Source organism: Schistocerca cancellata, chromosome 2 (genome assembly GCF_023864275.1).
Source record: "Schistocerca cancellata isolate TAMUIC-IGC-003103 chromosome 2, iqSchCanc2.1, whole genome shotgun sequence".
Classification (NCBI taxonomy): Eukaryota; Metazoa; Arthropoda; class Insecta; order Orthoptera; family Acrididae; genus Schistocerca; species Schistocerca cancellata.
In genome coordinates, this window is record NC_064627.1 from 687,712,385 (window position 1) to 687,726,867 (window position 14,483).

At 41.0% G+C, this 14,483-nt stretch overlaps 1 protein-coding gene across 1 annotated transcript in view; it reads left to right on the forward strand.

The window, feature by feature from the left end:
• LOC126147842 (sialin-like) overlaps nt 1-14,483 on the forward strand; it is a 119,016-nt gene that overhangs the window by 20,857 nt on the left and 83,676 nt on the right. Inside the window, exon 2 of the mRNA XM_049915720.1 lies at nt 10,806-11,047. Coding sequence (XP_049771677.1) covers nt 10,806-11,047 — 242 coding nt within the window. The remainder of the gene's footprint in view (nt 1-10,805; nt 11,048-14,483) is intronic.

Below are 14,483 nucleotides of genomic sequence, written 5' to 3' on the forward strand. Positions count from 1 at the left end.
GGAAATTCAGCAAAGCTACTGCAACTGTCAGAAATCAACTTATGCCGACTCTACTTTCATGAGACCTCGTTCTTCTCGGTGTTAACAGACTATAGAGTGAAGTACAACACTGTTACGCTGCAGCCAACAGTAGCTACCTGACAGCACTATCTGTTGGGTAATGTCGGCTGCAGTAAAATGCAGATGACTACCAGCTGCAGTCTTCCGACATCCACTGATTCGGAACTATGGAGCTTATCAGCCAACTTAAGAGTTAATACACTTCACATATTTCGGTACTTTTCTGACACATTCACCACTTTTTTTTCTGGAGGGTTAGGTTAGTGGAGATAGCCCAATTGCCCTGTCTTCCTGCCAAAATTCAAACTTGCCGCTAAAATCCTCCATCTTGGATGACGTCATGCACTGTTCCCAAGTCTACAGGTCAACATGTTGGATGACATCATCGCTGCCATCTTGAATAAATTAGGCAACAGTGGAATGTGGGGCAGGTAACAGGTAGCTCCACTACTAATGTCATCTCTCGTAAGTCCCACCTAGACTTCTAAATACGGCAAGCAATTTTGGTTTATGTTTTTATGTTTGGAGTTCACATGTTGAAGGAACTCTAAGAGACTGTCCAAATGCTGAGGTCAAACCATAAAAGTGTCATCAATGTATCGCCAATATGCCGATGGTTTTACAATTTCCATAAAAGGATTCACCAGCTGGGAAGACAAAGAACTCCCCACGGCAACACCATCAGATTGTTAAAAAACGATGAGCATTCTAAAAATCTTGATTAACCTAGCCCATACCATGTCAGATGCTGATAATCTGCAAAAGGAAGTGCACCAACTGAAAACTGTCTTCCTGAACAGTGAATGTTTATCTCAGCAAGTACAGACGTACGAACAGCAGGACAAGCAAGAGGATGAGGCCTTCAAAATGACTTCTTATCTACCTATTTTGGAAATGTTTCAGCAACAATAGGCATCATAATATTGAGAATATACGAAGTTAAAGCACTCTTTAGTCCTCCTTCCAATATCTCGGCGCTAATGGAATCTATTAAAACGACTTAAAGAGTCGCGCAAAGCAGGTATTTACGAGATTCCGTGGGCATGCTGCATATGTTACATACGGCAAACGACGCGCTCAGTGCAGGATCGCATTGTACAACGTCAGCGGCATACTCGTCTCCTCCGAGCCAATACGAGGGCAACCATTAATTACGTGAGCTCAAAGTGGGGCGAGGGGTGTGTCTGGCAAAATCTCACCAAATCTCATTAGTAAGGGGGGGGGGGGGGGGATGAGGGGACGAAAATCTCACGTCAATCTTTTAATCAGAGAATATAAATTATTCATTATTATAACAGATAACATTTTGTTTTATATAGTTAATCCCGAGCACAGACAATCTTTATGGCCTCTCTGAACTGAACTGAATGCTTTTCATGTGTACTTGCCTGGGATTCCCCGATTTGAAACAAGTGCTAGATTTCATTCCGGAAGTTCTCTGCTGGCCCGGTCGAAATCATTGGGAGTCAGTCGTGATATTCTGCAACGAATATAAAGCCGATGTCATTGTGTTGAAAATGAATTTCATGTACATCTACATCTAAATGTATACTCTGCTAATCACACTTAAGTGCCTGGCAGAGGGTTCTCTATTATTCCAATCTTGAATAATGCGCGAAAAAACGAACACCTACACTATGGGATCAAAAGTATCCGGACGCCCCCAGAAACATACGTTTATCATATGTGCATGGTGCTACAATGTTCTGCCAGGTACTCCATATCAGCGACCTCAGTAGCCATTAGACATCGTGAGAGAGCCGGATGGGACGCCCCGCGGAACTCACGGACATCGAACGTGGTCGGGTGACTGGATATCACTTGTGTCATACGTCTGTACGCAAGATTTCCACACTCCTAAACATCCCTAGGCCCACTGTTTACGATGTGATAGTGAAGTGGAAACGTGAAGAGACACGTACAGCACAAAAGCGTACAGACCGACCTCGTCTGTTGACTGACAGAGACCGCCGACAGTTGAATATGGTTGTAATGTGTAATAGGCAGACATCTATCCAGACCATCACACAGGAATTCCAAACTGCATCAGGATACACTGCAAGTACTATGACAGTTATGCAGGAGGTGAGAAAACTTGGATATCATGGTCGAGTGGCTGCTCATAAGCCGTCATCACGCCAGTTAATGCAAGCCTCGCTTGGTGTAGGAGCGTAAACATTGGACGATTGAACATTGGAAAAACGTTGTATTGAGTGACGAATCACGGTACACAATGTGGCGATCCGATGCCTGGTGCGGGTACATCATCTGCCAGTGTGTATAGTGCCAACAGTATAATTCGGGGGCGCTGGTGTTAAGGTGCGCTCGTGTTTTTCATGGAGGGGCTTGCACCCCTTTGTTGTTTTGGGTGGCACTGTCACAGCACAGGCCTACAATGATGTTTTAAGCACGTTTTTGCTTCCCACTGTTGAAGAGGAATTTGGGGATGGCGATTGCATCTTTCAACACAATAGACCACCTGCTCATAATGCATGGCCTGTGGCGGAGTGGTTATACGATAATAACATCCCTGTAATGGAATGGCCTGCACAGAGTCCTGACCTGAATCCTACAGAACACCTTTGGGATGTTTTGGAACGCTGACTTCATGCCCGGTCTCACCGACCGACATCGATACCTCTCCTTAGAGCAGCACTCGGTAAAGAATAGGCTACCATTCTCCACGAAATCTTCCAGCACCTGATTAAACGTATGCCTGCGAGAGTGGAAGCTGTCCTTAAGGCTAAGGGAGGGCCAACACCATACTGAATTCCAGCATTAGCGATGGAGGGAGCCATTTTCTGCCAGGTGTCCGGATACTTTTGATCACGTAGTGTATCTCTTTCCGTTCCAGGTCTGATTTTCTTTATTTCATTATGATGAACGTTTTTCCCTAAGTAGGTCGGCGTCAACAAAATATTTTCGCATTCCGAGGAGAAAGTTGGTGACTGAAATTTTTTGAGAAGGTTCCGCCGCAAAGAAAAACGCCTTTGTTTAAGTGATGCTCATCCCAAATCCGGTATCATTTCAGTGACATGAAAAGCGTGCTGCCCTTCTTTGAACTTTTTTGATGCATTCCGTCAATCTTGTCTGGTAAGGATTCCACACCGCCCACATTACGCAGAGGATGGACAAGCGCAGTGTAGGCAGTCTCTTTGGTAGATCTGCTACGTTTTCTATCCAAGATTTTGCCCCAGTTCGGAAATATCGTAGATCCGGGGCTGATGAATGCCACGCTTAACTCACTATCAAATGCATGACACTTTCTCTCCCATTTCGCTATAATATAAAATGAACTGCACATCTTTTAACTTTTACGGTATCCTCCATCAGTCCTGTCTGGTAAGGATCCCATACTCTGCAGCAGTTCTCCAGAAGAAGATGGACAAGCGTGGTGTTGGTAGTCTTTTTATTAGTGTTTTGCATCTTCTAAGTATCTGCTAATGAAATGTAGTGTTTGGTTCACCTTCCCCGCAACATTTTATGTCTGTTTCCAGTTTAAGTTGTTCATAATTGTAATCTCTACGCATTTAGCTGCACTGACAACTCTTAAATGTTTGTGATTTATTATGTAAAAGGAATTTAACGAATTTTTTTTAACACTCATGTGAAGGACCTCGTACGTTTTATTGTTTAGAGTCGGATGCCATTTCTTGCACAATGCAGATATCGTGTGTACATAATTTTGCAATTTGTTCTGATTTTCTTATGTCTTTCGTAAACGGTAAACGACATCATCTGCAGAAAACCTAAGAGCATCGCTCAACTTGTTTCCCAAATCGTTTAAAATAAATTGATAATATTAGAGGGCCTCTACCTCCTTCATGGGGAAACCCAGAATCACCTCAGTTTCAGCAGATAGCTTCCCGTCAGGTACTACACTACTGGCCATTAAAATCGCTACACCACGAAGATGACGTGCTACAGACGCGAAATTTAACCGACAGGAAGAAGATGCTGTGATATGCAAATGATTAGCTTCTCAAAGCATTCACACAAGTTTGGCGCCGGTGGCGACACCTACAACGTGCTGACATGGTAAAGTTTCTAACCGATTTCTCATACACAAACAGTAGTTGACCGGCGTTGCCTGGTGAAACGTTGTTGTGATGCCTCGTGTAAGGAGGAGAAATGCATACCATCACGTTTCCGACTTTGATAAAGGCCAGATTGTAGCCTATCACGATTGCGGTTTATCGTATCACGACATTGCTGCTCACGTGGTCGAGATCCAATGACTGTTAGCAGAATAAGGAATCAGTGGGTTCAGGAGGTAATACGGAACGCCGTGCTCGATCCCAACAGCCTCGTATCACTAGCAGTCGAGATGACAGGCATCTTATCCGCATGGCTGTAACGGATCGTGCAGCCACGTCTCAATCCCTGAGTCAACAGATGGGGACGTTTGCAAGACAACAACCATCTGCACGAACGGTTCGACGAGGTTTGCAGCAACATGGACTATCAGCTCGGAGACCATGGCTTCGGTTACCCATGACGCTGCATCACAGACAGGAGCGCAGCGATGGTGTACTCAACGATGAACCTGGGTGCACAAATGGCAAAACGTCATTTTTTTCGGATGAATCCAGGTTCTGTTTACAGCATCACGATGGTCGCATCTGTCTTTGGCGACATCGCGGTGAACGCACATTGGAAGCGTGTATTCATCCTCACCATACTGGCATATCAACCGGCGTGATGGTATGGTGTGCCATGGGTTACATGTATCGGTCACCTCTTGTTCGCATTGACGGCACTTTGAACAGTGGACGTTACATTTCAGATGTGTTATGACCTGTGGCTCTACCCTTCATTCGATCCCTGCAAAACCCTACATTTCAGCAGGATAATGCATGACTGTATGTTGCAAGTCCTGTACGGGCCTTTCTGGATACAGAAAATGTTTGACTGCTGCCCTGGCCAGCACATTCTCCAGATCTCTCACCAATTGAAAAAAATCTGGCCAATGGTGGCCGAGCAACTGGCTCGTCACAATATGCCAGTCACTACTCTTGATGAACCGTGGTATCGTGTTGAAGCTGCATGGGCAGCTGTACCTGTACACGCTATCCAAGCTCTGTTTGACTCAATGTCCAGTCGTATCAAGGCTGTTATTATGGCCAGAGGTGGTTGTTCTGGGTACTGATTTCTCAGGATCTACGCACCCAAATTGTGTGAAAATGTAATCACATGTCAGTTGTAATATAATATATTTGTCCAATGAATACCCATTTATCATCTGCATTTCTTCTTGATGTAGCAATTTTAGTGGCCGGTAGTGTATGAACTGTGACCTTCCTGACAGGAAGTCACAAATCGGGGTACACATCTGAGACGATACTCGAAACATGCAGTTTGATTATAAGATGCCTGTGAGAAACAGTGCCCAAAACCTACTGGAAGTCTAGATGTTTGGAATAAACTTGAGATCCTCATTCTATAGCAACCATTACTTTTATTGCTTTAAATCCAGTTATATTCCAAAAGTAACATTTTCTGAATCCGTGTTCGTTATGTGTCATAGTACGATGCTGAATGGCTTGTATTGTTCACAAACTTGATGCAATGACTGCAACCATTACGAAATACATAAAATGTGTTCACAGTTGCGAATATGGACAGCCATCAGTTGTATAACAGAACGATGACAACAAAAATTTGTGGTGGAACAGAACCGAAACTATATATAACTGAATGTTGCTTTCCCGCTGTTGGCAGATAACTACAATATTGCGGTGCCTGTGTTGTTCAGAAGTACGATGCAATGTTCCTTTGGACATGGATGCACTGCAGCAACTACAGCCGTTTGAGTCATTGGAGCTGCACACACACGCAACTTTTGCTTTCTTAATTACAACTCAGTATTTTGAGCCACTATCTTTGTTCTCATACTTCAGTGCCTGCTCTACTAGTCTGGTCTCTTTACCCGAGAGCTTCCATCTTGTTCTCATAGTTCAATCTCTGTGCCACAAACTTGCCATCTTGCTCTGCTGGTTCGATCTCTAGACCTCCTGCTCCTCCAGCTTTGTGCCTGTAATTCTCTCTCTGACCTCCTTTCCACCATTTTTGTTCTTGCTTCCAATCTACATACCCAATGACTTGGATATATGTAATATTGACACTGTCGATTGATCCTATTCTTCAAGATATTTCATAATGTTCAAGAACGGGATACAGTATGTTTGAAAATCCTACTGGGAAACTGTACATAGTATGGATCAAGTTATATGATTTATGTCCGCCCTCGTGGTCTCGCAGTAGCGTTCTCGCTTCCCAAGCACAGGGTCCAGGGTTCGATTCCCGGCGGGGTCAGGGATTTTTCCTGCCTCGAGATGACTGGGTGTTGTTGTGTCGTCTTCATCATCATCATTCATCCCAATTACGGTCGGAGGAAGGCAACAGCAAACCACCTCCATTAGGACCTTGCCTAGTAAGGCGGTGCGGGTCTCCCGCATCGTTCCCCTACGCTCTGTAAAGAAGCATGGGACTTCATTAAATTAAAAAATATGATTTATCATCATTAAATACATATTCTAAGTGCTAAATGTTTCTGTGATGTTTTCAGACTAGTTCTCAAGCTCACAAGCTCGCCCCTAACTCATCTTAGTTGAACTAAAACTAATACACCATCTGCCAGATTCCGATGATCAAGTTGCAGTGTATATCATGAGCAAAGCCTGCCTCCCCAGTAAACTGCTGGACACTGTACTTGCATCATACATGAAACACCCTATACGACACTCAGCTGCCAGAGTCCAATGATGAGGGCACTGTGTATGTGGCAGTCTGTATCCTGCCTATTTGCTAGATTTTCTGTTTTTGATATAGCTGTTGTGATCTAATTCTTCCTAAACATATGAGTTTTGTGACAAAAAGGTTTGAATTAGAGCCATTTCCACACATAAATCAATAATTTGTATTTATTTTGCAGTGTGCAAATGTATTTGTGAGTGAACTTTATATAATATAGTTTTGCACTACTCCAAGTAAATTTTGATAATGGGGGGGGGGGGGGGGGGGGATGCAAATAATGTTCAAGGAATGGTGGGTGTAATTTTCATCACCTGATGTTTTTTTAGAAGTTTTCCCTAATGCTTCACCTAGCCAAGAACCATTTTAAGGGGGAAGAAGATAATGCATTATGTTCCACACTAGAAAATATAATCTAAGTTATTGGCTAGCTTTATATTAGCTGTACTTTATGTTTGAACAGGCATGGCTTGTGGTTGACATATTGAGGAAATCTGTGACATTTACTGATTTGCAACTATGGTGCCAGGGCTTTCTAAAATATATACAGATTATATCTCCTTTTCCTTTCATAATCAGCTATTAAACAATACCAAGAGCTAACTCCAAGATAAATCTACTTCCTGTTTAGCTGCTGATGTCGCATTTCCCAACCCTTTTGCATAAGGAACCACACAAAAAATGACATGTTGTCAAGACAGCTTTAATGTACTGTATCACTTAAATTACATATTTTCATAAGGCACAAGTATAACTATGAAAAACACCAAATTCAACATGTTACCTTCATAAACACATAGATCAACAAGGTGGCTGCATAATTTGCTTCTGTCAACCATTACATTACAGGGCCTGAGATGGCACAAAACCATCACTGTTTCATCATGCAAAATGATAAATGCTGCAGATTCTTCCTCATATTCTAGTAGGAACTGTGTATAGAATTATTTTACCACTTTAGCAAACGAATGATCACTGAATGTAGTTATTCCATCAGGTTTAAACACTACAAATCGCTTTTCTGTTGAAAGATGCAAAAGGTCGAGATCACCACACTTAGATATTGTTGAGACTATTGTAACTGAATGTTACTATTAATTCAACCCGAATATCCACAGCAACAGAAAAGATGTTTACTGACATTTTTCAATAAACTGGGTGGCCACTGGATGCTTGAACTATCAACTGATACACTTACTTGACAGGGCGGCACTATAACATACACGTAGCAACAAAAAAAAAAGGAATAATCAATAACATTCATTCAAAGTGTACCAAATGGCACTTAAATTTGGTGTGGTTTGATGTGTGGCACTTCCATGACCTATACCTAATGCAATGAAGTCCAAATAACTTTGCTGTCTCTTGGCAGTCTATGATATTGTTTCTGTGACTAAAGGTAATGTAGTGGACACTCTTGCATAGTACTAGTTCTCCAGAAATAGTAATTGCCAAGTCAGAATGTTGTCTTCAGAGAACTGTACAGAGCTGGCTGCATGCGCTGAACTGAACTGTCTGACTGCTAGATCAAAACTGTGAATTTCTACAGCATGTCCTGTTTTGAACCTGTCAGTGGAAGGATTTCCATCTCTGCCAGTACAAGGTGGAAGCAATGTAGTGTATGGCAGACAGCAATCCCATTGGCAGCTGGCAACACTATCATGAGCAAGTACACTCCATAGATGGACATGCTGTGGAAGCAGAAAGTGGTCAGAATTTGTGAGTGCAGTCTGGAGGCCTCTGCTTGGTACTGAGAGGCTGTGTGGTGGCCTGTCATGGTATCTGCTGTGTAACCTGAAGCCTGGTACACAACATATGCTACGTAAACATTCTTTTTAAGTTTGGCTTCTTCTCCAGAAACAGTTCATATGTTATTACTTTTATCCATTTGTCCCAGTTTAATTGAGTGTAAACAGTATATTTCATTACTTCTGCCCACACTTCAAATGGCATCCTTTGTATGCAGGGAAGTCCTGACAAACTAAAAAGCACTTGTTTCACATTTCAAAGAAGGGATTTTCTCTTGGGCTATATGGAACTATTTTATGGTGCAAGATGCCATACTGGAAAGTCAAACTATCAACCTCTTGATTGATTTGTGACACATTCTACATCTTAGCGACACACTCGTAATGTGGTTCCATGGATTGCAAAATGAATAACTTAAAAAACAAAATTGCTACTCTAATTGCTTATCAATCATTGAATCTATATCCTGCATGAATGTAACACAGCCACTTTAAAAAAACTTCTCAAACACTAAGCTGCATTTTATTTGCGCTTAATGAACATTTTATTCACGCTTAATGAAGTGCTTTGTTCTCCATAATTGTATTGTCTTTAAACATCAACAGGAACATCATTTCCCACATAAATCTGTGTGTACCAGCACATCAATTGATTGTAATTTTGTATGACTGGGTGGAATTATTTGGTAGCACTGGATATATGGAAATGACGTAAGGCTGGGGCATCCGTCGGGTAGACCGTTCACCTAATGCAAGTCTTTTGAGTTGATGCAACTTCAGTGACTTGCATGTCGATGGGGATAAGATGATGATGATAATGACAACACAACACCCAATCCCTGAGCGGACAAAATCTCCGACCCAGCTGGTTATCGAACCCGGGCATGACAGTCCGTCGCGCTGACCACTCAGCTATCGGGGCAGACTGGTAGCACTGCATGAAAATGGTAGTATGTGCACTTTACCAATAATGCAGCCTTTACACAGAAATATGTGATCTTTGAAATCCATCTTGGCATTTGGAAACTAGTTTAATTTCTTTGGTATTCTGGTGTAAGTACCCTTATTTCACGTGAAACAAGGAGAGATTCAATAGAATCAGTGTTTCAGCAGCACTTATTATTTGAGATAATGTTAAATTTCGAGTCTGATATGTCTCTCTCTCTCCTTATACTCTTTAAAAATGTACATATATAATTATCAGACAGTTGTTTCATACCTTTATGAAGGGCTGCACCAAAGGGGATCAGGTTATATGGCACATATAAAACCTTGTCAATGTATTTCTCCTTACACTTCTTTTCAGTGTAATTCTAAATACTAGTGTCTCCAAATTCAGTAGCAGTAATACACTTCCTATCACCAGTATGAACAGATCAAGTCTCTGGAAATTCTTCATACAATAGTGAACTATGAATACGGACTGGTTTTGCATATCAGTATATATTTACATTGATAATTGTCAAAAGAAAACAATAATTTGTATGCTATATGAACAGAAGCTACTTACATATCATGTTACTAACAAGAACTTTAATTCTTAAATCTAAATAATAAAATGATTTGTAGCAAGAGTGATTAATAAGAATTGATTTTAATTTACATTTTATAACAGTAATGGACACCTGATGGAACAACATAAAATAAGGGAAACGCAACCACATCCCTATAACAGATTGATGCTTGGAGCACAGTAACATGTAACCGAAAACAGCAATTACTGTGTCTGTATGTGTGTGTGTGTGTGTGTGTGTGTGTGTGTGTGTGTGTGTGTGTGTGTGTAAGTCACATGTATTTGAAACTTCCTGGCAGATTAAAACTGTGTGCCGGACCGAGACTCAAACTCGGGACCAAAGGCAAAGGTCTCGAGTTTGAGTCTTGGTCCGGCACACAGTTTTAATCTGCCAGGAAGTTTCATATCAATGCACACTATGGTGCAGAGTGAAAATCACATTCTGGACACATGTATTTGTTTATAATTACATAATTAATTTTGCAACATATAATTCTTTATGGAAGACAGACAGAGCATGAATGAACAACATTTTCTCAGGAAAGTGCATCAATGTTCTGTTGGAGGGTAGCTTCTGAAAGAAATTGAAAATAATACATGAAGTGAAAAATGTACATGATTAGAACTTGTTTTATTTGTTTAGTAATGTAAGAAAGTTGTCCATTGTTTGTGGATTCTCAATAAACAGATATGTCATACAATACAGGCTGATATTGAATTAATTTTTTCAGGATGCAGTATCAATGCTAGGACAGTTCTTTGGTATTTGATATTTATTGGTACAGCAGTTAATTACATGATCCGCACCAACATCAACATTGCTATTGTAGACATGGTAATCAGGCGGCCATCAAATCCTCTGAGTAATGCTACTAATATTGTTAGTGAATGTTTCAACCATGATGACATATCTGGTTCAGAATCTGCATCAAACAGCAGCAGCTCTTCACCAAACAAAATTGATGATGGACATGTGAGTACACCACTCATATTTCATATTCTATTTACATCAAATGCTATTAGCTCTACAGAAAAAACACAGAATGAGTCACTTAAGTTATTTGTCTGAAGGCTTTTCTGATGGGCTGAAGATATCATTATTCAGCATTAAATATCTCACAGTACACAAGTCAGCATTGATGCCTGATGATGCAGTGTGATGAGCTTTATTCCAAGAGACCACATAAGATGCAGTGATATGGAATATGATTACCACTGTCTTTTAGTAAAACCTGCAAAGTTGGGACAAAAAGAAGCAGTGATGGTGGGATGTGAACTGTAAATGTGATAGCCTGTCAAAAAGCATCCACAACTCTACATTTATTTGCATTTTTCCATTTGTTTTGCTTCACGTCACATTAACTAGTAAGCAAGTGCTCAGTAAATAATGTGCCATTTGGTAACAACAGCATTACTTATTGATTATTTTGATATCAAATTTGTTGTGTTAAGCTGTGCTGTAGTAATTGATTGTGTGTCACACAATGAGAATTTTTTGCTATTCCTTTCTGCAAAGATTGAGTAATAATGTCTTTGATCAGCTGCAAACTATTTGAAATGAATAGCTGCAGAGTATGTAAATTGTAATCTCTTGACAAATGGATCTGTTTTTGGACCATGGTTTTATTGGCTGTTAGCTTCCAGCAGTAGTGTGTGGCTTTCGCTACTATGTGAGAAATGTAAAGAGACTGATTTTTTATGTACCAAAGTTTTTACTTTTTTTAAACAATAATATTATCCCTTTCAAAGTAGTTCCCTTTGGCATCTCTATGCTGGTGGAGTCATTGTTCCTAGTGTTGGCAACAGACTGAAAGGCTTCAGCTGGTAGGTCCTTTAACCTGTTGATCACATTCTATTTAACATTCTCTGGATTCTGAAAATGACGTCCTTTTATCCAATTTCTCAATTTTGGGAAAAGAAAATAGTCACAAGGATTCAATGAGATGAATAGGGGGACTGTGGAACAACAGGAATGCCTTTTGAGGGCAAAAATACTGTGATGGAAGTGGCCAGCTGAACTGGGGCATTGTCATGATACAGCATCCAGGTGAAAGTTTCTTTGGGTTTTCTGCCAGATCCTAAAATCAACTTTATTAAAATTTCAATGATCCAGCTGTTCACCATCTTCAGGAAAATGCTGCTGCTACTGAGACCTGCTGAGAACAGATACCAAAGCTGCAGATCATCATCCTGTATAATTCTCCATACCATACACAGTGCATGTGCCACTCATCACAGTTGTTGCCCTCTAAGACTAAGCAGGTGACGCCACCCTTAGTAGAACACTGGCAGCAATGGTATACCACAATCAATGACTGTTTTCAAACGCCCAGGCTGGCTGCACCATAAAACATTCTGTTTTGATGCAAGCTAGTAGAGAGGTGCATGTCCTGGTAAGAAGAAAGCCATTGTCTGTATTACTCAAGTTGCTGGCAATATAATTTGAATTGCCTCTTTATAAACACTGTTCGAAGAGCTGGAACTGTACAACAATCCAGAAGTGTTGGAAACTATCACAGTCTTGTCAAATTTCATTCTGTGGCCCTCATTTAAGCAATGTTCTGCTACAACCAGTTTTTATGGCTGTTGTAGCCTTGTATTATGATGATGTTCCATGCACCAGTCCTGAACCATGTGAACTGAATGGCCGATGTAGCCTTCCCACATTGACATAAAATTTTATGTATGCCAGGCTTCCTAACCCCAAATCATCTTTCACAGAGTGAAGTAGTGCCCTAATCTTGGAAGGCGGATGGAACACACTCTTAATGTTAAAACTCCTTAAATTCTTCCAGTCTTAAACAATATGCCCCCAGCATAAGGAATAAAGGCCACAGATCTGTGGTCCTCTTAGCGTGCCACTTGGGATGGTCCAAACTCCAAAGTATGTATCATCTGGCTTCATGGACATGATGCTCTCAACATATTTTCTTCAGCTATTTTCATCCCAGCATTAACTTTACCATGGAGATTGAAAGTAATGGAATGCTTCCATTTTTGAACATCATGGCTAACAAAAAACAATATGGTACTTTTGGACACAGGGTTTACTGAAAGCCGACACACATCAAATGGTATCTGCATGCCATCCACCATACCAATGCAATGGCATCCTTAGGACTCTGGTACACAGAGCAAATGCCATTTGTGATGCAGACAGTTTCACTCAAGAAGTTGCACATTTGATGACTGTGTTTGAGGAAAATGGATACTCTGAGAAACAGATTTGTCGGGCTACAAAGTTTGGACCATCCCCAGAGGTGCACGAAGAGTAGCACAGATCTGTCACTGTTATTCCTTATGCTAGGGTCATGTCATTTAAGACTGGGAAAATTTTAAGGAGTTTTAACATTAAGATTATGTTCCATCCACCTTCCAAGATCAGGGCACTACTTCGCCCTGTGAATGACGATCTGGGGCTTAGGAAGCCTGGCATATGTAAAATTTTGTGTCAAGGTAGGAAGGCTTACATCAGCCATTCATTTGCACAGTTCAGGAAAAGTGAATTGAACATCATCATCATACGAGACTACAACAACTGGAAAAATCTGTTGTAGCACAAATTGCTTAAATGAGGGACATGGGATGAAATTTGACAAGACTGTGATAGTTGCCTATACTTCCAGTTTTTGGACAGTGTTTATAAAGAGGCAACTGAAATTAGGTTGGCAGACAATTTGATTAATAAAAGCAATGGCTTTCCTCTTAGCAGGTCATGGGACTCTGTACTAGCCTGTATCAAAACAGGAAGTTTTTCACTGCAGCCAGCCCAGTGTCTGAAAGTAGTCTTTGAGTGCAATATACCATTGCCACTGGTGATCTACTAGGGGCAGTGCCACCTGCCCAGTCTTGAAGGGTAGCAGCTGTGATGAGCAGCACATGTGCTGTGTACTGTAGGGAGGCCTATATAGGATGATGATCTGCAGCCTGGCATCAGTTTTCAGTGGGACTCAGTAGCAGCAGCATTCTCCTGAAGATGGTGAATAGTCAGATCACTGAAATATTGAATCAAGTTGATTCTAGGACCTGGCAGCCAAACCAAAGAGAATTTCAACACTTATGCCAGGAAAGCCTACAAAGTCACAGCATCCCACTCATTTGCAATGTCCAGCCTCACTCGATTCACCATTTTTCCAAGCCTTTCAAGGACATCTTTATAAAACATTTGATTGACAGTTTGATCTGGAGGAACAATCTCACAAAAGCACGCACATGTTTGATATTTTTGTCAGTTTTAAAACTGAAGACTCCATGAGTGAGTTTCATCTTTGACATGTTCTTGGCCTTCCAAAACTGGTTTGTACCATTGAAAAAAATTGTGCTCTTGATAAGGAATGTTCCCCATAGGTCTACTTCAACTTTTCAAAGTTCACACTCTTGGATTACCCAAGTTTAACAGAAAACTTGAT